The sequence below is a fragment of the Oryctolagus cuniculus genome, chromosome 2, assembly GCF_051225735.1.
Source record: "Oryctolagus cuniculus isolate XC-2025 breed Fujian yellow rabbit chromosome 2, ASM5122573v1, whole genome shotgun sequence".
NCBI classification, from domain to species: domain Eukaryota; kingdom Metazoa; phylum Chordata; class Mammalia; order Lagomorpha; family Leporidae; genus Oryctolagus; species Oryctolagus cuniculus.
In genome coordinates, this window is record NC_142868.1 from 118511956 (window position 1) to 118533616 (window position 21661).

At 39.2% G+C, this 21661-nt stretch overlaps 1 protein-coding gene across 2 annotated transcripts in view; it reads left to right on the forward strand.

Annotated features, from left to right (window-relative positions):
• ZC3H6 (zinc finger CCCH-type containing 6) overlaps nt 1-19979 on the forward strand; it is a 61712-nt gene extending 41733 nt beyond the window's left edge. For both annotated transcript variants that reach the window (XM_070068806.1, XM_070068807.2), the window contains exons 6-12: nt 9023-9139; nt 9752-9863; nt 11919-12028; nt 12218-12471; nt 14085-14596; nt 14907-15143; nt 17484-19979. In XM_070068806.1, the coding sequence (XP_069924907.1) occupies nt 9023-9139; nt 9752-9863; nt 11919-12028; nt 12218-12471; nt 14085-14596; nt 14907-15143; nt 17484-18964 (2823 nt within the window). In that variant the 3' untranslated portion in view covers nt 18965-19979. The remainder of the gene's footprint in view (nt 1-9022; nt 9140-9751; nt 9864-11918; nt 12029-12217; nt 12472-14084; nt 14597-14906; nt 15144-17483) is intronic.
• The last annotated feature ends 1682 nt before the right edge of the window (nt 19980-21661 follow it).

Genomic DNA, 21661 nt, shown 5'->3' on the forward strand with positions numbered 1-21661 from the left:
TACAATATTCTGGGTTGACAATTTTTAGGACTTGGACTATGTCTCTCTATTCTCTCCTAGCCTGTAGGATTTCTGATGAGAAATCTGCCATTAATCTAATTCAAGTTCCTTTAAAGGTAATCTAGTGTTTCTCTCTTGTTCATTTTAAGATTTTTTAAAAGGTTTATTTATTTGTTTGATAGGCAGAGTTAGAGAGAGAGAGAGAGAGAAAAGGGGGGGGAGATCTTCCATTCACTGGTTCATTCTCTGAATGGCCACAGTGGCTGGGGCTTGGCCAAATGAAGCCAGGAGCCAGGAGCTTCTTCTGGGTATCCCACATGGATGCAGGGGCCCAAGGACTTGGGTTATCCTCTGCTGCTTTCCCAGGCACATTAGCAAAGTGCTGAATTAGAAGTAGAGTAGCCAGGAATTAAACCAGCTCCCATCTGGGGTGCCAGTGCTGCAGGCTGTGACTTTAACCCACTGCACCACAGCACCAGCCACAAAAGATCTTTTCTTTATGTTTTATTTTTGAAAGTTTGATTGTAGTATGTGTTGGTGAATATCTTTTCTGATAATGCCTATTAGGGGTTCTATGCACTTTCTGTACTTGACTGTCCTTACATTTTCCAAATTAGGGAAATTTTCTGATAGTCTTTCACTGAGTAATTCTTCTAAGCAATTCTGTTTTTCAATATACGCAGGAGCTCCTAAGACTCATATATGTAGTTGTTTGATGGTATCCCTTAGATCTCAAAATGGTTTTTGATTTTTTTTCTAATTTTTTCTTCTTTTTTTGTCTAATAGATATTTCTAAAGATTTGTCCTCTAGCTCAGGTATTCTTTCTTCTGCCTCATCAAATCTGAGGCTTTCCACTGTACTTTGTATTTGATGTATTGAATTCTTCATTTCTGATATTTCAGTTTGATTTTTCATTAATATCTCTATTACCTGGCAGAGTTTCTCATTCATGTCATGTATAGATTTTTTTTTTAACTCATGTGTTTGCCTCTCAATGTTTTTGAGTAATCATATGGTCATTCTTTTGAATTCATTTCAGGCATTTCATCAACCTCCTTGTCTTCACAGACTAATATTGAAGTATTGTTGTGTTCCTTTTGGGGTGTCATATTGTTTTCCTTGTTCATGTTTCTTGTATCTCTACAATTGTTTTTATGCATTTGGGTAAATACTTGATGATATCACCACTGAAATCTTTGTTCTCTGAAATGTGCCTCTATGGGTTAGTGGAATGTGTGCTCCTTCAGCAGATATCCTGAGGCTAGTGCTGAATGGGGCCGGAAGCTCTGGCCAGAGCTTGAGACTGGGACAAGAATCCAGAGTTAAAAAAAAAAAAAAAAAAAAAACAAAAACAAAAACAAAAACAAAAAACCACCCAAGTTTGGCATGGTAGATCTCTATTGTCAGCAGCAGTGGCACACGGGCTAGCCTGCTTACAACTGCAACCCTTTTCTGCCAGGGTGAACCAACTGCCCAAGGTGAGCCCAGAGTGCCTGTGCACCCCACACACTAAGGGGCACAAAACATACAAAGGATCTCTGTGCTCCCTAGTGTGAGCACGGAGCCTTCTGCAATGACCCTCCCCAGCACTCAGGTAGCTGCAAGCAGACACAGTGATTGCCAAAGACCAGGCACACCTCACACCTTTTTCAGTTTTCCGGCCTATGGTGCAGTCACAGGATTCCCACAGTCATGGTGCAGAGGATCCATTTCCTGTCCTGCGAGCCTCTCCGTCCACAGAGAGAACTGCCCCTTCCCAGAGCCAGCCACCTGCTCAACAGAGGTTGATCATGTGAGGGAAGGGGAGCGGTGTGCCCTCCGTTCACAGTTAGATGTGAACCTTGTACCCCACCAGCTCTTCAGGCCGGACTCACAAAGTAGGGATCATGAGATTCTCCCTTAGACAGGATTACCAGTGGTGTGGCAGGCTGCTAAGATTCATCTCACTGTGGCCTGAGAAGATGGCATCCCTGACAGCCACAGGAGTTGCTGGTGGTATCCTGCTAGCTGCTGCATGATTGTACGATCTTTGCTGCTCCACTAAATCTCTGTTCTTTCTGTATACTTCCCTCCAAAAAATTTCCAACAGTGCTTTGGGAACACAGTTCCTCTCCTGTTCTGTTATTTTTCATCAATGTTTTATAATTTTTTAGCCTGTATTTAATTTATCTTTGCTTTGATCTTTGTGATTTTTAAAAAAGATTTATTTATTCAAAAGTCAGAGCTACACAGAGAGAGGAGAGGCAGAGAGAGAGTGAGATAGGTCTTCCATCCGATGATTCACTCTCCACTTGGCCATAATGGCTGGAGCTGCGCCATTCCGAAGCCAGGAGCCAGGAGTTTCTTCCGGGTCTCCCATGCTGGTGCAGGGGCCCAAGCACTTGGGCCATCTTCCACTGCTTTCCCAGACCACAGCAGAGAGCTGGATCAGAAGTGGAGCAGCCGGGTCTCTAACTGGCACACATATGGGATGCTGGCACTTCAGGCCAGGGCGTTAACCTGCTGCGCCACAGCTCTGGCCTCTGCGATTTCTTTACTTCTGCTTTGTGTTTGGTTTGTTCTTTTCTGAGATGTTGAGATACATCATTATCTTTAATATATTTCTGTTTTTTTATAAAGTTTTTTGCTATAAACTTTAAGGTGTTGCTTTTGTTGTATTTTATAAGTTTTGATATTTTGCATTTCCATGTTCATTTGTTTCAAGGAATTTTAAAATTTCCCTTTTGATTTCTTCAGTGATTCGTTGTTTATTCAAGAGCATGTTGTTCAGTCTCTGTATTTGTATCATTCCAAAAGTTTCTTTTGCTAGTTTTATTCCAGTGTGTTCAGAAAGGGCACATGATGTGATTATGATTTTTTGTGTGTGTGAACTTATTGAAACTTATTTTGTGGCCTGTATATGGTTTATCTGAGAGATTGATTGTTCTTTGTGCTGATGGGTATGTAATCTGCAGTTGTTGGATGAAATGTTCTGTAAGTATCTGTAAAGTCTATTTGATCTGTAGTACAGTTTAACTGATTATTTTAATTGAAATTTTTTGGTCTGGATGATCTGTCCATTAATGCAAGTGGGGGTGTTGAAGTACCCCCTGTTATTATATTAGAACTCATCTCTCCCTTCAGACATAAAATGTTTGTTTTATAAAATTGGGTGCTCCAGCATTAGGTGCATATCATTTTCAATTATTAGATTTCCTTGTTGAATTGATCCCTTGATTATTATATGGTGACTTTGTTTCTTTTTATAAAGTGTTTGTCTCAAAATTTATTTTGTCTGATATAAGTATAGCTTCTCCTGCATGCTTTTGCTTTCCATTTGCATGGAGTATGTTTTTCTATCCTTTTACTTTCAGTCTGTGTGTGTCTGTGAATTGAGTTTCTGTGTGCACCATATAATTAGGGCTGGATTTTATCCATTCAGTGAATCTGTAGCTTTTTTTTTTTTTTTTTAAGATTTATTTATTTATTTGAAAGGAAGAGTTACAGAGAAACAGAAAGGGAGAAAGCTCTTCCATCTGCTAGTTCACTCCCAATAGCTGCAACAGTCAGAGCTGGGCCATTTGAAGCTGGGATCCAGGAGCTTCTTCTGGGTCTCCCAAGTGAGTGCAGGGGCCCAAGCACTTGGGCCATCTTCTCCTGTTTTCTCAGGCACATTAGCTGGATAGGAAGTGGAACAGCTAGAACTCAAAACAGGCACCCAGAGGAGATGCCAGCACCATAGGTGGCAGATTTACCCACTGTGCCACAGAACCAACCCAGAGTCTATAGCTTTTATTTACTTATTTTATTTGTTTAAAAGACTTAATTATTTGAGAGGTGGAGTTACAGACAGTGAGAGAGAGAGAAAAAAAGGTCTTCCATCTGCTGGTTCACTCCCCAGATGGCCGCAACAGCTGGAACTGAGCCGATATGAAGCCAGGAGATTGTTCCAGGTCTCCTACATGGGTTCAGGGGCTCAAGGACTTGGGCCATCTTCCACTGCTTTCCCAGGTCATAGCAGAGAGCTGGATTGGAAGAGGAGCAGCCAGGACTCGAACTGGCGCCCGTATGGGATGCTGGTGCTATAGGCAGAGGATTAACCTGCTACGCCATAGTGTTGGCCCTGGGTCTATAGTGTGTTTTTTTTTCTTTTTCTTTTTTTTTTTTTAAGATTTATTTTATTTATTTGAAAGAGTTACAGAGAAAGCTAGAGACAGAGAGAGAGGTCTTCCATCCACTGGTTTACTCCCAAGATGGCTGCAATGTCTGGAGCTGCACCAGTCTGAAGCCAGGAGCCAGGAGCTTCTTCTGGGTCTCCCACATGGGTGCAGGGGTCCAAGGACTTGGGCCATCTTCCACTGCTTTCCCGGGCCATAGCAGAGAGCTGGATCGGAAGAGGAGCAGCCGGGACTAGAACTGGCACCTATATTGGATGCTGGCGCTTCAGGCCATGGCTTTAACCCACTGCACCACAGTGCCAGGCCCTGTGTATAGCTTTTAATAGGAGAATTTATTCCATTTACATTCAAGGATTTATTGCTGATAAGCATGACTTAGTCTTGTCATTAAAAAAATTTGTTCTGTTTATTTTGAATGTTCTTTTTTCTAATGGGTTTTATACTTTCATATGTGTTCATAATGATAATTATCTATTTAAATTTTATTTAAGGTATACAAATTCCATGTGTTTCCTATATGCAGATTCAGGAACATAGTGATACTTCCCACTCTACCCTCCTACCCTTTCTTTTGCTTCTGTATATAGGACTCCCCTAAGTATCTTTAGTAAAACCAGTGTGGTGGCGATGAATACCTTCAGTTTTTCTTGTTTTGGAAAATATTTCTCCTTCATTTATGAAGGTTAGCTTTGCTGGGTATAGTAGTCTTGGTAGGCAGTTTATTTCTTTCCATACTTAGAGTATATTATTCTATTCTCTCTTGGCCTATAAAGTTTCTGCTGATAAATTGATTATCCTAAGTGTTTTATGTTTTTCTCTTACAGATCATAGAATTATTTGTGTTGTACTTTTTTTTTTCTTTTGACAGGCAGAGTGGACAGTGAGAGAGAGAGACAGAGAGAAAGGTCTTCCTTTGCCATTGGTTCACCCTCCAATGGCCGCCGTGGTCGGCGCGCTGCGACCGGCGCACCGTGCTGATCCGATGGCAGGAGCCAGGTACTTATCCTGGTCTCCCATGGGGTGCAGGGCCCAAGCACTTGGGCCATCCTCCACTGCACTCCTGGGCCACAGCAGAGAGCTGGCCTGGAAGAGGGGCAACCGGGACAGAATCCGTCACCCCGACCGGGACTAGAACCCAGTGTGCCAGCGCCGCAAGGCGGAGGATTAGCCTAGTGAGCCGCGGCGCCGGCTTGTGCTGTACTTTTGAGATTTGACCTGAATGTGTTGCAATGAGTGTCATTTCTTGTCATATCTATCTGGTATCCCTTGGGCCTCCTATACTAGGATGTCCAAATCTTTCTCAGGACTGGGGAAGATTTCAGTTACTATTTTATTAGATAGGTTTTCTATGCCTTTACTCTTCTCTTTGGCTACTTTCCAGGATGTATTAGCAGCAAGCTGGACTGGAAGCAGAGTGGCCAGGACTTGAACTGACACTCTGACATGGGGTGTGGACATCCCAAGAAGTGTGTTAATTAGCTGTGCCACAATGCTGGCCCTGTGTCTTCAGTATTTTTTTTTAATCTTTCTTTTCTTTTCTTTCCCTTTTCCCTTTCCCCTCTCCTTTTCCCCCTCCCCTCCCCTCCCTTTTCTAACCCTCAAGCAGATAAGTTACTCCCTCTGTATTATGCCACCTGGGGTTGGGCGAGGAATGGACTGAGCAGTGCTATGGGCACCTGTACCACAATGCTAGGTAACACCTGGAGTCTACAGCCCATCAATACCAGCACAGCATAGGATAGGGCCAAAGTCCACCTTGCTATGGCTGCTTGCTGCTGAGGTAGACATGTGACCTAAGCCTGCTGCAACCAACCACAGGTGATACTGGCTGGGATATAAGATCAACTGAGAGGATTTGCCCAGGCTGACAATAGACCACATTGCACCTAAGTGTCAGCATCACTGGGCCCTGTGCATTCTCAGGGTGTAATCCAGGCCTATGCAGTGCTAGTGATGACAGACCAAAAAAAGTCTATCCCACAAGAATATAGATCTCCTGATGCCAGGATACATCTAGAAGCTCTGTTAGCATTGGCCTAGGGATGGAGGCTTTTGAGCTTTCTTTGGTTCTTACTGCAGCAGGTCTGGCAATGAGCTTCAAGGGAAAGTCCTAAGCTCACTTTCCTGCCCTAATTCCTGTTGACTGAAGCCTTGCTCTACTGTCTGTTGGAGGTTGGGGGAGGGGAGGTGAAGGCAGCTCCCTTGGCCTCCTGGCTAAGGAAGGTCCAAAGACTCAGTCCACAGGTATTGGCCTGTGAAGCAGGTTTGGTACTGGGCTTCAGTTCTAAAGTCTAGACTTAATTCCCTCTGCCTCTCCCAAACAGGAAGTCCTTCTCCACTCTATGCTACTTGAAGGAGTTGGAGGGATGATCCAGCAGCTCTCCTTCCTGCTTTCTTGAATGCATCTTTTCTTCTTATCGTGCTAAAACCAGGCACTGCGGTCTCTAACCTGACCTCCTTAGCTCTTGTGAAGGTGACTTTGTGCGTGAATAGCTGCTCAAATTGATGTTTCTGTAAGGAAACAATTACCAGATCATCTTACTCAGCTGCCTATCTTTTTTTTTTAATTAATTAATTAATTAATTATTTTTTTATTTATTTTTTGACAGGCAGAGTGGACAGTGAGAGAGAGACAGAGAGAAAGGTCTTCCTTTGCCATTGGTTCACCCTCCAATGGCCGCCGTGGCCAGCGCGCTGCGGCCAGCGCACCGCGCTGATCCGAAGCCAGGAGCCAGGTGCTTCTCCTGGTCTCCCATGGGGTGCAGGGCCCAAGCACTTGGGCCATCCTCCACTGCACTCCCTGGCCACAGCAGAGAGCTGGCCTGGAAGAGGGGCAACCGGGACAGAATCTGGCACCCTGATGGGGACTAGAACCCGGTGTGCCGGCACCGCAAGGCGGAGGATTAGCCTAGTGAGCCGCGGCGCCGGCTCAGCTGCCTATCTTTTAAGAATTCATACAGGCCGGCGCCGCGGCGCAGTAGGCTAATCCTCCGCCTCGGGGTGCCGGCACACCGGGTTCTAGTCCCCATCAGGGTGCCAGATTCTGTCCCAGTTGCCCCTCTTCCAGGCCAGCTCTCTGCTGTGGCCAGGGAGTGCAGTAGAGGATGGCCCAAGTCCTTGGGCCCTGCACCCCATGGGAGACCAGGAGAAGCACCTGGCTCCTGAATTCGGATAGGCGCGGTGCGCCAGCCACAGCGCGCTGGGCACGGCGGCCATTGGAGGGTGAACCCACGGTAAAGGAAGACCTTTCTCTCTCTCTCTCTCACGGTCCACTCTGCCTGTCAAAAAAAAAAAAAAAAAAAAAGAATTCATACAGTAAAACATAATTTCAGCTGGGATCGCAAAGTATCACATTTCAGCCTGCCATTCATTGCCTCAAGTATTTTCTGTGAGGCAATATCCCATTTTCCATAGACTGTCATTAAGTTCCATTAAGAGAAGAGGGAAATCTGAAATCGTATCAAGAGTAAATAGTTACTTCAGCGCCTGTGGTGTGCAAGACAGAGCACATGATAGGTGCTTGAAAATTTTAGAGTTCATAAATGTAACTCATTACATTCAGTGTGACCAAACATCATAGCCTGACTTGTTACTCAGTCTTCTTAGACTTGCAGCAAAAATTGAACAGGGGACTGAGGAGAACAAATCTGGCTGTGAGATTTCTTAATTTTTCTTCATACATTTCTCTTTCTTAGTTTACTTTTTTTAATTTAAAGGTAAGACATGCTTTCTGTTTTCTTCTTATTTTCCTGAAGAAAGTACAAGATAATCACATACAAAATCTTTTAATGTCACAATTAGTGATTGATATACACTGTAAGATGTAGCAATCTATTCTTTCAAGTTTTTTTTTTTTGCTGTTATTTATTATTAAAAAACTGGGATCATTTTTCACTTGGTAAAGTATAGTAAGCATATATTTTTTAATGATTATGTAATAGTTCAGCACATAAATGAATAAAATATATTTGCCCAGTCTCCTAGTTTGTTTTTGTTTGTTTGTTTGTTTGTTTTTGACAGGCAGAGTGGACAGTGAGAGAGACAGAGAGAAAAGTCTTCCTTTTGCCGTTGGTTCACCCTCCAATGGCCGCCGCAGCCGGCGCGCTGCGGCCGGTGTGCTGCGGCCGGTGCACTGCGCTGATCCGAATTCAGGAGCCAGGTGCTTCTCCTGGTCTCCCATGTGGTGCAGGGCCCAAGCACTTGGGCCATCCTCCACTGCACTCCTGGGCCACAGCAGAAAGCTGGCCTGGAAGAGGGGCAACCGGGACAGAATCCGGCACCCTGACCAGGAGTAGAACCCGGTGTGCCGGCGCCACAGGCAGAGGATTAGCCTATTGAGCCGCGGCACCGGCCAGTCTCCTAGTTTTGTATGTGTAGATTGTTTCTATTTTTGTTTGATTTACCATGTATGTAATTCTTCAGTAATTACTTTTGTGAATAAATTTTTGAGTGCCTCCCTGATAGTTCCTTTAGAGTGATCCTGAAATGTACATGTTATATGTCAAGCAGCATGGCTATTTTGAAGTCTTTCATAAGAGACATCTCAATGATACATGACAGTGCACATTTTATTGTGCCTTCACCAAAACAGAGTTTTGTGCACTTGCAAGCCTGTTATGATTTTACTTTAAAAATATAGTTATGATCCTCATTAAAATAGAAATAGACTTCTTTGTAACTATTAGTAGGTTGTGTAAGCAGATTAATAGAAGTATATCTCTATAAATAAATGATTAGCATCAGAACATTGGATCTTGATAACTTTAATAGTCATTGTATACCATTTCCCAGGTATGTTTAACTGTATATTTTTATAACTATTAATATTTCACATGTTGCATTCAAATGAAATTTTTTCTTACAGTATAGTAAACCAGGGAAAAAATGGAAGGTTATGACTCAGGAATTTATTAATCAACACACAGTGGAACACAAAGGAAAACAAATCTGTAAATACTTCCTGGAAGGGAGATGTATTAAGGTAAATCTATGGAGATGCCATAAATCATTTCTGCTTCTAAAATGATTTTTAAAATTTAAAAGTCTTTCTTGGCGGTGATTATCTTATTTTACTTTATTATTGGGTAATTGTAATAAAACTGATTAGTTAAAATTTATCTTGCATGGAAATACTGTACATGAGTGTTCATTTAATTGTATTCTGGGACAATAGCATAATTTGTTAAAATCAGGTTTTATTTAACAAGCACATAATTCTGACTGTGTAGCAAGTACTGTTCAAAGTACAACTAACTGTAAATGATTCATTCCTTACAGTGACACTACAAAGTACTTGCTGTTACTGTCCCCATTTTACACATGGCAACAAGAAGTTAAATAAGTCCCCAGGGTAGCTCATCTAGAAATGGTGCATGCCCTGGAATGCTCCCAGTATCCTCTGAGGCCTTGCTCACTAGCTGGCCTGCTGCAAATGGCCATGTCCACTGTCTTGGACAAGAATTCTAAGGGGTTGTTTCAGTTATTATTATCTCATTATTTAAAGACTGAAGATAATGACTGCTATTCTACCAAGAAACACCATGGAGAAAATGCAATTCAGTAATTCAATTCTTTCTTTCTTTCTTTTGAACAGGGAGATCAATGTAAATTTGATCATGATGCAGAGTTGGAGAAGAGAAAAGAGATCTGCAAATTTTATTTACAAGGATATTGTACCAAAGGAGAGAACTGCATTTATATGCATAATATCCTTTATTATAATATATACTGACCAAAATGCTAAAATACTAAGGTTTTTAAAGTATTATTGAAGTTTTTAAAAATCATAAATATAACCTAGAATGCCTAGTTTGATTTTAAATTTAAAACAACACATTGCATAAACCCCATCTAGTCAAATCTTATATTTCAAAAGGACAAACTAACTTTTCATTTTTCAGGGAAATGAAATATCTTCCCTTTGGAAGGCAGTTCTATGAAGTGAAGGTACTTTATATATCTTTTAAATGTATTTATTTGAGAGAGTTACACAGAGAGAGAGGAGAGGCAGAGAGAGAGAGAGAGAGAGAGAGTTGAGTCAGTCTTCCATCCGCCGGTTCACTCCCCAGTTGGCCACAATGGCTGGAACTGCGCCAGTCCAAAGCCAGGAGCCAGGAACTTCTTCCAGGTCTCCCACGTGGGTGCAGGGGCCCAGGGACCTTGGCCATCTTCTACAGCTTTCCCAGGTTATAGCAGAGAACTGGATTGGAAATGGAGCAGCTGGGACTCAAACCAGTACCCATATGGGATGCCTGCACTGCAGGCAGCAGCTTTACCCACTATGCCACAGCACTAGCCCCGTACTTTATATTTTATATAATCAGTTTAAATCATATCAAGAGAATGTGCTTCCTGAAGGAGTAGTTAGCAAAATATTCATTTTCTTATGTAATTTTTTCTTTAATAAATTATCAATGTTGAAAATTATAAACATGAGGTCTCATCAGTTTTTACCACCCAGTGATAAACACTGTATGTAATTCCATACTTTTCTCTTTGGAAATGATACATTTAAATTGGACTGCTGCATCTACCCAAAATGGGATTCCACTATATATGGTACTCTGATCCTTTGAAAAAATAGTTATTATGCATCTTTCCACTAATTTTCCCCCAAATATCTAGTTGCTTCTCTACTACCATTTATAGCTATGGGAGCTTTCCCCATGGATTTGAAACCCCATTTTTTATCAGAGACAGAATATTTATACATACATTTTTTCCTGAACTTTCTATTTGGCTGTGTAGATTTGGTTGCCCTCATGTTTGTGCTGCTTTGCAGTGACTGTTGCTGCCTCAACAGCATACTGTGACATTTGCTAGATTCTCACATTTATTTTTCCAGATAATTTTTTAATTAATGTAAACAAAAGGAAAGTGAATAAAATGGATAGAGAAAAATTTCTGTTGTCTTAGATTCAAATGTGGAAAATGAAACCATGTACTTACTAGAGGAATACATGAGTGAAGTCCTTTATAACTCAGAACAGAGAACTTTCCTAACTATGTCTTAAGATCCAGAAGCAATGATGGAAAGCATTGAAAATTGGACTGAATAAAAAAGTTTAAATTTGTATAACAAAAAGATACAACAGAGTAAGTAAAAAGATAAGTAATAAAGTGGGCAAATTATATGTAATTTATATCATAAAAAGGTAATACCCTTAATATGTGAGTTTCTAAAAATTTAGAAAAATTTAGAAAAAATTTAGAAAAATTGAGCAAGAGATACAGGTAATTCACAGAAAGAGGAATGCAAATAATCTCAGAACATAGGAAAAGATGCTCAAGCTTATTGATAATAAGAGGAACATAATCTAAGCTACATTGAAATGACACAGATTTATAAGAATCAAGTAAATGTAACAGCAAAATTTGGTACAAAAAAATGTAAGAAAATACCTTGTTGTGTGGATGTCAAAATGATGCATCTTCATGGAGGAGAGCTTGTCAGTGTCTGGCAAAATTACACATGCATTCACCTTTTGATCTAACAATCCTATCATTTTGCAAATTCTAATAATAGATCCGAGTAGTGGTTACTGATAGTCACTAAAATCATTAGCTGAACGGTTAATGAGGAAGTTTATAATTGAGGGATGGGGCTGACATGTTTAGTATACAGTATGGTACTGCTGACTACAGGCACAATGTTGTACAGTAGCTCTCCAGGAGCTAATCATGCATAGCAGTTACATTGGTTGGTTTTCAAAAATTAGGTCTTGACTTTACTTGGTCTGTTCCTTAATATTTTTATTTACATGAATTTCCATGTAAGTTCTATCATACAGGAGCAAAATGTTACCAAGGAGATAAATGTAAATTTTCCCATGATGATCTGACTAAAGAAACAAAGAAACTTTTGGACAAAGTGAGTATATACTTCAAACAATATCTCTAACTTGTTTGAACATCATCAGTCTGTATCTAAAATGAGGAGTTAACTGTCTCTGATCTATTTTAACTTTAATATTATATTTTCTTTTACTAAAGCCTTTACAGTTTTAAAAGTGAGGAAGAGAGGTTGTTTTGAAATAATAATCTTAACTAATTATTTTAGGTATTGAATACTGAGGAAGAACTTATAAATGAAGATGAAAGAGAATTAGAAGAACTTAGAAAACGTGGCATAACTCCTCTTCCCAAGCCGCCTCCAGGAGTTGGACTTCTGCCAACCCCACCAGAGCATTTTCCCTTTTCTGATCCTGAAGATGATTTTCAGACGGATATTCCAGATGACTTCAAGAAAATCCCTTCTCTTTTTGAAATAGTTGTAAAACCTACTGTGGATTTAGCACATAAAATTGGGAAGAAGTAAGTTAAAATTTTCAAAGTGGTAGCACATTTTTTCCCTAAAAATTTGTCCCATTGTTAGTTCGGGGAAGCAATGTGGTCTCAGCAAATGAGAAACAAGAAATCTAAAGCAGATATCACAGTTAATTGGAGCCATTAAAAGTATTTCTGTTAGGGGCTGGCACTGTGGTACAGTGGGTTAAAGCCCCAGCCTGCAGTGCTAGCATCCCACATGGGCATCACTTCTGATCCAGTTCTCTGCTATGGCCTGAGGAAGCAGTAGAAGATGGCCCAAGTCCTTGGGCCCCTGCAGCCACATGGGAGACCTGGAAGAAGCTCCTGGCTCCTGGCTTCAGATTAGCTCAGCTCTGGCCGTTGTGGTCATCTGGGGAGTGACCTAGGGGATAAGAGACCTCCCCCCACCCCCACCTCTCTCTGACTCTTTCTCTCTCTGTAAATCTTCCACATAAAAATAAAATAAATTGAAAAAAATTTCTGTTAAAGTCAAGAGAACAAGTGTGTCCAATTTTGCTGATATAAGATCCCAACCAATAAGATAAAAGAAAGAAAAGGCATAAAAACTAGAAGTGAAGAGCAGACTCATTATTTGTGTATTTTTCCTCATTATATCCTGCACTTGATCTTAGCCAGAAGGCCGAGTAGTGATCCTGACTATATCATGAAAAATCAGCTGATAGAAGTATTAGAAATAAGAATTATTTTGCTTCTTGGCCTTTTGACTAAGATTGAGTTTAGAAATAATAATTAATTAGTAAAATGTCCAGGAAGATAAGCAACATTTAAAAAGCAGAAGTTATTTTGTACATCAGATATATAACCAATTATGAAAGTATAATAAAAAGTTGTTTGTTTATATAGTATGACTCCAATTTTGTTGTGAAAAACAGTGTAGGCCAGCACCACGGCTCAATAGGCTAATCCTCCGCCTGTGGCGCCGGCACACCAGGTTCTACTCCCGGTCGGGGCACCGGATTCTGTCCCGGTTGCCCCTCTTCCAGGCCAGCTCTCTGCTGTGGCCAGGGAGTGCAGTGGAGGATGGCCCAAGTCCTTGGGTCCTGCACCCACATGGGAGACCAGGAGAAGCACCTGGCTCCTGGCTTCGGATCAGCGCGGTGCACCGGCCGCAGTGCGCCGGCTGCAGCAGTCATTGGAGGGTGAACCAATGGCAAAAAGGAAGATCTTTCTCTCTGTCTCTCTCTCTCTCACTGTCCACTCTGTGTGTCAAAAATAAATAAATAAATAAAATTAAAAAAAAAAAAACAGTGTACATATGCCTAGAAAAAGGACTGAGAACCAATGAAAAAATTTGGAGGCAGTGGGATTAGAGGTGGTTCTTTTTTATCTTCATACTTTTCTGTATTTTTAAAAATACTTATCTATAGTAAGTTCTAGACTAGCTGATGGTAAGTAGCAATTAAGAAAATTCTAGCATGCCATGAAAGCAAGGCGTTTATGATATTTCCACCTGTGCTATACAAGATATGGAATAAATGGCATCTTTGAATACATAGTATTCTGATATAGAAAAACATAACCAATTTATTTTCAGAATTGTAACATTCTCATTTATCTCTTTTCTTTCAACTATTAACTGTTTTTCTTTCTACATGCAGGCCACCAGCATTTTATAACAGTGCCTCACCACCGGGACCACAATTTCAGGGAAGCAGCCCACACCCTCAGCACATCTATAATTCTGGGTCAAGTCCAGGTCCAGGACCTAATGTGTCTCAGGGATGCGGTAGTCCTGTGATACACCCAGGCTCTCCTGGGCATCACCCATGTGCAGGTCCTCCTGGCCTAGCAATGCGACACAGCCCGCCTTTGCCACCTGGTCCACCTGAAATTGTAGGCCCTCACAATCAAGCTGGAGTACTTGTCCAACCAGATGCACCTTTGACAGCACCAAATATGAGTGGGGCTTATCACTCCCCGGCATTTCCAGGACATGGGATGAAGGTCCCCAGAGAGAATCACTGTTCTCCAGGTTCATCATACCAGCAAGGTCCTGGTGAAATGCCACTCAATACCAATTATGAATCCCTTCAAACCCCAGATGAGTTTTATGGTAATTACTATTCACAGCATGCTGTACATAATTTTCAGACACCCAGTAACTGCAGTGGTAAGTTTACCTCTTGAAATAACTCATATTTAATTTAACATATTATGAGTCTTGTTTTTTCATTAAAAGTATAATAGCAGTGCATGTTTTAAGTAAAGCTAAGTAAAATTGGTTTAATTGAAACCTTAAAATATGTTTTAATTTTAGCCAAACTTTTAGAATGTAGAACTTGAAATAACTTTGAACAATGTTTTTAAATTATATAACAATATAAGAATCAAGGTGATTGTTAGTAAAGCTTCTATTTCTTACGTCTGTGGTGGAGTTTGTGCTCACACAGTATCTGTCTGCTCTCCTGTTTTGTCTGTAGATGGGATGTGGCATGGGGAATTTGGCCAGCAGCAGCCTCCCATGGTTCAAGACTCACCTAACCTTGGGACTGGTGGGTCTGACTGCAGCAGCAACATCACAGGCCATGGCTCCTTGTCTGCTCCAGGGCTCCTCCCTGCAGTGCAGAGAGCCCTTTTTGTCAGACTTACTCAAAGATATCAAGAAGATGAAGAACCAACCAGCACTCATCCTCATCGGGCACCAAGCAAGGAAGAAGGTATGTCAGGCATTATAACACATCTTAATTTATATAGATTAACACTTGAAAATCAGTTCCCATTTCTGATTTACCCTCTAGCCCCTATCTGCTTAGGATTGATTGTGACATTAATGCATTAATAATAAATTGCAAAAGGGTTCATTTGAAGTAGTGAATACATCTAAAACTAGAGGTCAAGTCCTGAGCGAGTAGACTTGTAAGCAAGTGAGCCCTTTTTTATTAAGGGAGAAAAGAAATAAGACAGGAAAAAAATACTTTCCAATTTGGAGATTTGACTTCTAGACCAACCCCCAACTTTTTCGTTATTAGATAATTTTTTATGGGCACAGTTAATATTTTGCTATGTTATTAACAAATACTTTTTAGTGAAAAAAAGGTTAGATGAAAATAGTAAGTATATTTTAGAATTTGGGGTATTGATAAGTATATAGCAATTAATTCAGTTAAGGATCAGAAAAATTTAAAGCACTTCTTTTTGTGAATTACATAATTGACATACTGATATGTTTGGGTACTCTTTTTTAGTTTGTATTTGGCCACTCTTAATCATAAATAACTATATAAGTTAAGAGTAGGTAGCTATAAGGTTATGAACATGATCTGTTATATTTTCAAAGGAGGTAAGCTAACTCTTCATTTATCAGACGAGATCGGGCGCATTCAGGGTGGTATGGCTGTAGACTGGCTAACTCTTCATTTATCTAAGGAAATGAAGAATTCTCATAAGTGCATATTTTTACTATTTAAATATATTACTTCAAGTACTAAAACCTAATTTAAAAAACACTTTAATGACGATCTTTCCAAAATTCTTGCGAACTTTATATTTTCATAAAGAAGAAAACTCAAAATGATATAAAATTTTACACTGTGATACATAGTTGTTGATGTTCAGTGAGAATTGTTTGCTGTGAATAGAAAGAAAAAAATAATCTTTAACAGCTAGGTTTATGTGTTTTCATTTTTATAAATTGTAATGCTTTCATTAATTGTATGTCTTTTTTGATTAAAAAAGCTGTTAACTGTCATTTCTGAGCTAATACCTCTTTTCCGTTGACCTATCTCTGCACTTCTACATCCTGTTACGATTCACTGTCATTCCAAAAATGATTTAAGACTGCTTTTAAAATAAATTGTTATGAAAATGCAAAGAAAGTAAGAATAAAAACAACAAATATTACCAGTAGAGTCACTATACAGAAATATTTAAAGTAACTGCATCCAGTTGAAGTGAATCACAGGTCCAGCTAAATGCTTCCTGGTGATCAAAGAGAAGAAAGGAGATGTAGTATCTAGAAGTACAGAGATCTGAGTAAAACTTTGCTCTTGTGATATGCTATATACTGTTTTAAACCACATTCCACCCTAAATACCAGTGCTTGTTTTAATAAAGCACAGTTCTGTTCAAACTAAGCCAGAGACCCACACTTTCATATGGTAGAAATGTAGTGGGCAGCAAAATAAGGTAAAAATGAAAATATCTAGGATATTTTACTGATGCAGGATGTTCGAAGATAGAGATGGGTTCTGACAAGAATGTGAAGAGTAGATACTATGTGGCCAATTTTGAGCCAACCTATGTATGTTTTAATGGCCAGGAAGGAGAACTGCCCTCCTATAGAAACATCCATTTGTGATCCCTCCTACTTAACTAGGGAGAGGACCTCTGATAATCAGGCTTCTTAAAAGTGTGCCCAGTGCATTAGGGCTAAATAGGCATTATGAGTAAGGCCCAATACGGTCTCAGAAAGTTAAAATACATAAATTTTAGGATGTTAGATTTATTTTGTTACTTTTCAATTTCAGTTTGAATAGCTAATATGTTCGCAAATGTTAAACATCTAAAGATAGAATAAAGCATAAATGAAATTTCACCCAGTCCCTCATTTGCTCAACTCCCATCACCATGGTTGTTAGTTAATTGTTTTCCCTTGTTTTAAGTCCAGAGCTGTGAAGCTTAAGGATTGTTTGAATTGATGAGACTCAAACAGTGTAGAGTACCTTTCCAAGAGTATCTTCCCTTCTCCCCAACCCTGCTGTACAAATGGCACACATTTTTTAGTTCCTTTGGCCAACTGGAATGAAAGATCCTGACTTTTCTCTGAATGGAAAGATTTTACATATATTCCGATATGTACTTCTTCCTTTACAGAGTTACTCAACAAATTGGTAATCACTTTACCACTTTTCATCTTGTTCCAGAATTGAAACATGGCATTCTTATCATGTATTTTCTTAAAGTTAGACTATAATGATTTCAGAAATATTATTTTTTATCTTAATTAAGGCAAAATATGAATACTTCAGTCTTTACAATAAATTTTTATATGCATTTAGATGATACGGTTAACTGGTATTCCAGTAGTGAAGAGGAAGAAGGAAGCAGTGTCAAGTCAATACTGAAAACGTTACAGAAACAAACAGAAACTTTAAGGAACCAGCAACAGCCTTCCACAGAACTTAGCACTCCTACTGACCCAAGACTTGCTAAGGAGAAAAGTAAAGGAAATCAAGTGGTTGACCCTAGACTTAGGGCCAACTCAAGGCAAGATGTTCGAAAACCGTCCGAGTCTGCCCCGCTGGATCTTAGACTTGCATGGGATCCCAGGAAATTAAGAGGGAATGGAAGTGGTCATGTAAGCTCTTCTGTTGGTGGAGCAAAGTTTGATTTACATCATACAAACACTGGTACTAATGTCAAACACAAAAGAGGGGATGATGATGATGAAGATACAGAAAGAGAACTGAGAGAAAAAGCCTTCCTCATACCTTTGGAACCTTTACCTGGTATAATGCTCCAGGATCCAAGGTCACAGTTGAGACAGTTCAGTCACATTAAAATGGACATTATCCTAACTAAACCCAACTTTGCAAAACACATTGTGTGGGCTCCTGAAGACTTACTTCCAGTACCTTTACCTAAACCTGATCCAGTATCTTCAATCAATTTACCTCTGCCCCCTCTAATAGCTGACCAGAGGCTCAGTAGGTTATGGAATACAAAAAGTGATCTTCATCAAAATATAGCATCTAATGATCCAAAATTAGCAATCAAAGCCAAAAGTAACACAACAAGCAGAGAAGGCTACCCAGAACAATTTGGAGACTCACATAGTTCAGGAAGTAAATTAGGAGATCCTAGGCTGCAAAAGAATTTCGATCCTAGGCTTCACAGACTGCCCAATGCGGAGTCTCATCAGGTGGCTGTGAAGGAATCACGTCCATCCAAGAGTGCCCCTCATTCAGCCAGATCAAACTCGGGTTCATCACAGTCCTCAGGGGCAGTAACTAGCAATGCTAGTTCTGGGGCTCTGCCTCCATACGCTCCTAAACTCTCATCTTCAGCAGGCCTTCCACTGGGAACTCCAAGTTCTGTCCTTAGTGCTATTAGTTTGTATGACCCTAGGGAGCAGGGTTCATCTACATCAGAGGTAGCAACAGCTGCTTTAGGAGAAAATTCAGAGAATGAGAAAAAAAGTGGTGGGTTAAAAAATAATGACAAAAACGAGCCTTCCCCTGGCGAAGCAGTCCTGCCACAAAAAAGCTCTCCAAATGTGGAAGGCACTGTCGATGGGCCAGCTGACACACAGGTGGATAGTCTCAGAAGTTCCAGTAAGGTTCAGTTCCCAGCAGTGCACAGTCTTCCTATTCAGGCCCTCACAGGTTTGATTAGACCCCAGTACAGCGATCCAAGGCAGTCAAGGCCACCTGGACAAGTGAGCCCAATTCCAGATAATGATCCCAATAGAGAAACAGATGATAAATCTCTAAAAGAGGTTTTTAAAACTTTTGATCCAACTGCTTCACCATTTTGTTAGCTGTTCTGTAATCAAGCAATTCTTTTCATTCTTGTGACTATTGCAGTCCTCTGCTGTTTTGTAACTGGTTTACCTCTATAGTTTATTTATTTTTAAATTATAAACACTTTTCAGCTGCTAGTATCAGAACCACATGAAGTTATATCCTCTAAAGCCTGTGGTATTTTATATAATATTTTTATAACTTTAAGAGACTGTAGTAATTGACATAGAAACTTATATATCATGTTAGTTTTAGTAAAAGTACTTTTATTGTAAATAACCCATCATGAATTCAGTGCTCTGCCTGAATATATGCTAGTTGTCTTTCATAATCAATGTTTAGATAAATGATTACCACTTTTATATGATTGTTTAGTTGCAAGCAATTGATGTACCTTACTTTTGAGAAACAGTATTTTGACTAAAACCATCTCCATTTGTCAGCCCAGAACTGATTAGTATGTAATGCCAACTGCTAACTAAAATACAAAATGAAGTAAAGAAAATATTTTACAATCAAAATTAGCAGAGCAGTTACTGTTTAAGGGCATCACTTTATTAGTATTGGTAATACTGTTTGTGTAAATGAAGCATTTGAATGTCATATCTTTTAAAAGTATTTTATTGTATACTGTATCATAGACGTTGGAAGGTATATAAATAGAAGAATGTTTTGCTAAAGGGAAAGATTCCCAAGTTCTCTAACATAACTTTTTAAATTTAATTTTTCATATCAAATAGTCATGAGTTATTGCTGTTACATTGTGATGTTTATGTATCTCAATGTTTTTGTCTTTAGCAGCATAATTTATATTACTTTTCCAAATAATGTAGCTGTAATAATTGTGCTCATCATGGTTTTGGCAATTTTTAACAAAATTTTAAAAGATATGGTGAGTCTGTAGTGATTATTACATTGATAATGTTTTAAATGTCTAGGTTCTATATTTTTTCTTAAACAGCAAGAAAACATATAGATTGCAGGTAGTCAACTATCTATGTCTTATCAATAAAGAACCTCTTTCAGTTCTAACCTGACTGGCATTCTGTAACAGAGGGGATTACCTGGCATTTTAAGTATTTAATGCCCTCATATTTTGGAAATATAAATTGATAAGAAGTTGTATTTTTATGAAAAACAACTTATATTCATTCTTTATTATAGTATGTAGATAATAGCAGCTCTGTTTGTTTTATACATACATGATTTATAACTGAAACTAAGTATTACACTGACACATATCTTAAACTGGAGTTTCCTGACTGTGTTTGCTGGTGTAAACTCCAGTAAGTAACTTGAAAAAGGAGTATTTCATGATAAAAGATAATGAAAATAGCTAGTAAAATCAGTTCTTAGATGAAAACAGCTACCTTTGAGAAGTGATTTTAAAAATATACAGCAAAATATTTGTGTGGGAACCTTAACACTCAGATAGCATATGGTTTGATAATAATGAAAATCCTTTCTATTCACTTCTCTGTCCAGTTTTTCTTGCTTCAATTCCATGGTAAAACGAGGAAACGCGGTCGCAGTTAAGTGAACAGAACTCTGCCCACCTACGAAGTTCATTGTATTCTCTGTGGAAGGACAGTTAGAGGGAATGTGAATTCTTACTGCCTAAAACATGGCTCTGGATAAATTTGTGGGTTGAAAAATGCAGTTTAAAGTCACCATAGAAAGTATTTTCTGATTTAGTGTCCAAATTAACTTTATTGTTAATTGAAAAGTCAATAAAATGGTTAAATCTGACAATGAATATATATATATATGTATGTCCCAAAGTACAATTTACTCTTTAATCAGTATCAAATCAGTACAATTTCTGAAGTTTAGTAAATGAATTTTTTTAGCAAATCCTTAACTCATTCATGTATTTTATAATTGTTAAGTAATGCAGTTTATATTTTAAATGTCATACGAAAGAGATAATTTGGCTTGTTAAAGATCAAATTAGGACCCAGAGAGCAAGCCTGTGGCCTCCCTGTTGAGATGCCTGTATCCTCTGTCAGAGTGCATGCTTTGATTCTCATATCTGGCTCCTACTTTAGTTTCTTGCTAGTGCATCCCTGGGAAGCAGCAGTGGTGGTTCAGCTGGCACCCACGTGGTAGACATGGGTTGTGTTCCTGGCTCCCATCTTGGCTCTGTCCCAGACCTGACCATTGCAAGGCGTTTGGTGTTTGGGGAGTGAATCAGTACATCGGGGAATCTTTTGCTCTCTCACTCCCTCTACTGTCTTCCCTTCTGCTCTCTGCTTCCCCTCTCAAATAAATAAAAATGTATGAAAACATGGGATTAAAATTCTTGATAGAAATTATTTTTACTACTAAAGGAGATGTTGAAAGATTAATTTAAATGTAAGGTTTAAAAGTCATTAATGCAAAGTGTGTAATGTTCATTAATTCATTAGTTTTGAGTCCTTATGGCATCAGCTGAGGCTATTTTACAAGAAAGTTCAGCATAGTTTCAAAGCTGACAGAATATTTTATGTGAAAATATTTTATTTATTTTTAAAATTATTTTTAGTACTGAGTTTTTTGCGATAACATTGACTCACAGGACATTTTGTCATATTTGATCAACATGGATTATTTAATATTCTCCTTCTTTTCTACTTTCTCACAAAAATTTAGTAAGTATCTATTTTCCTTTACTAATGAGCTGTTACTTAAGGTAATCTATATTTTCAGAATCCATGGAATGTACTTGACATTAT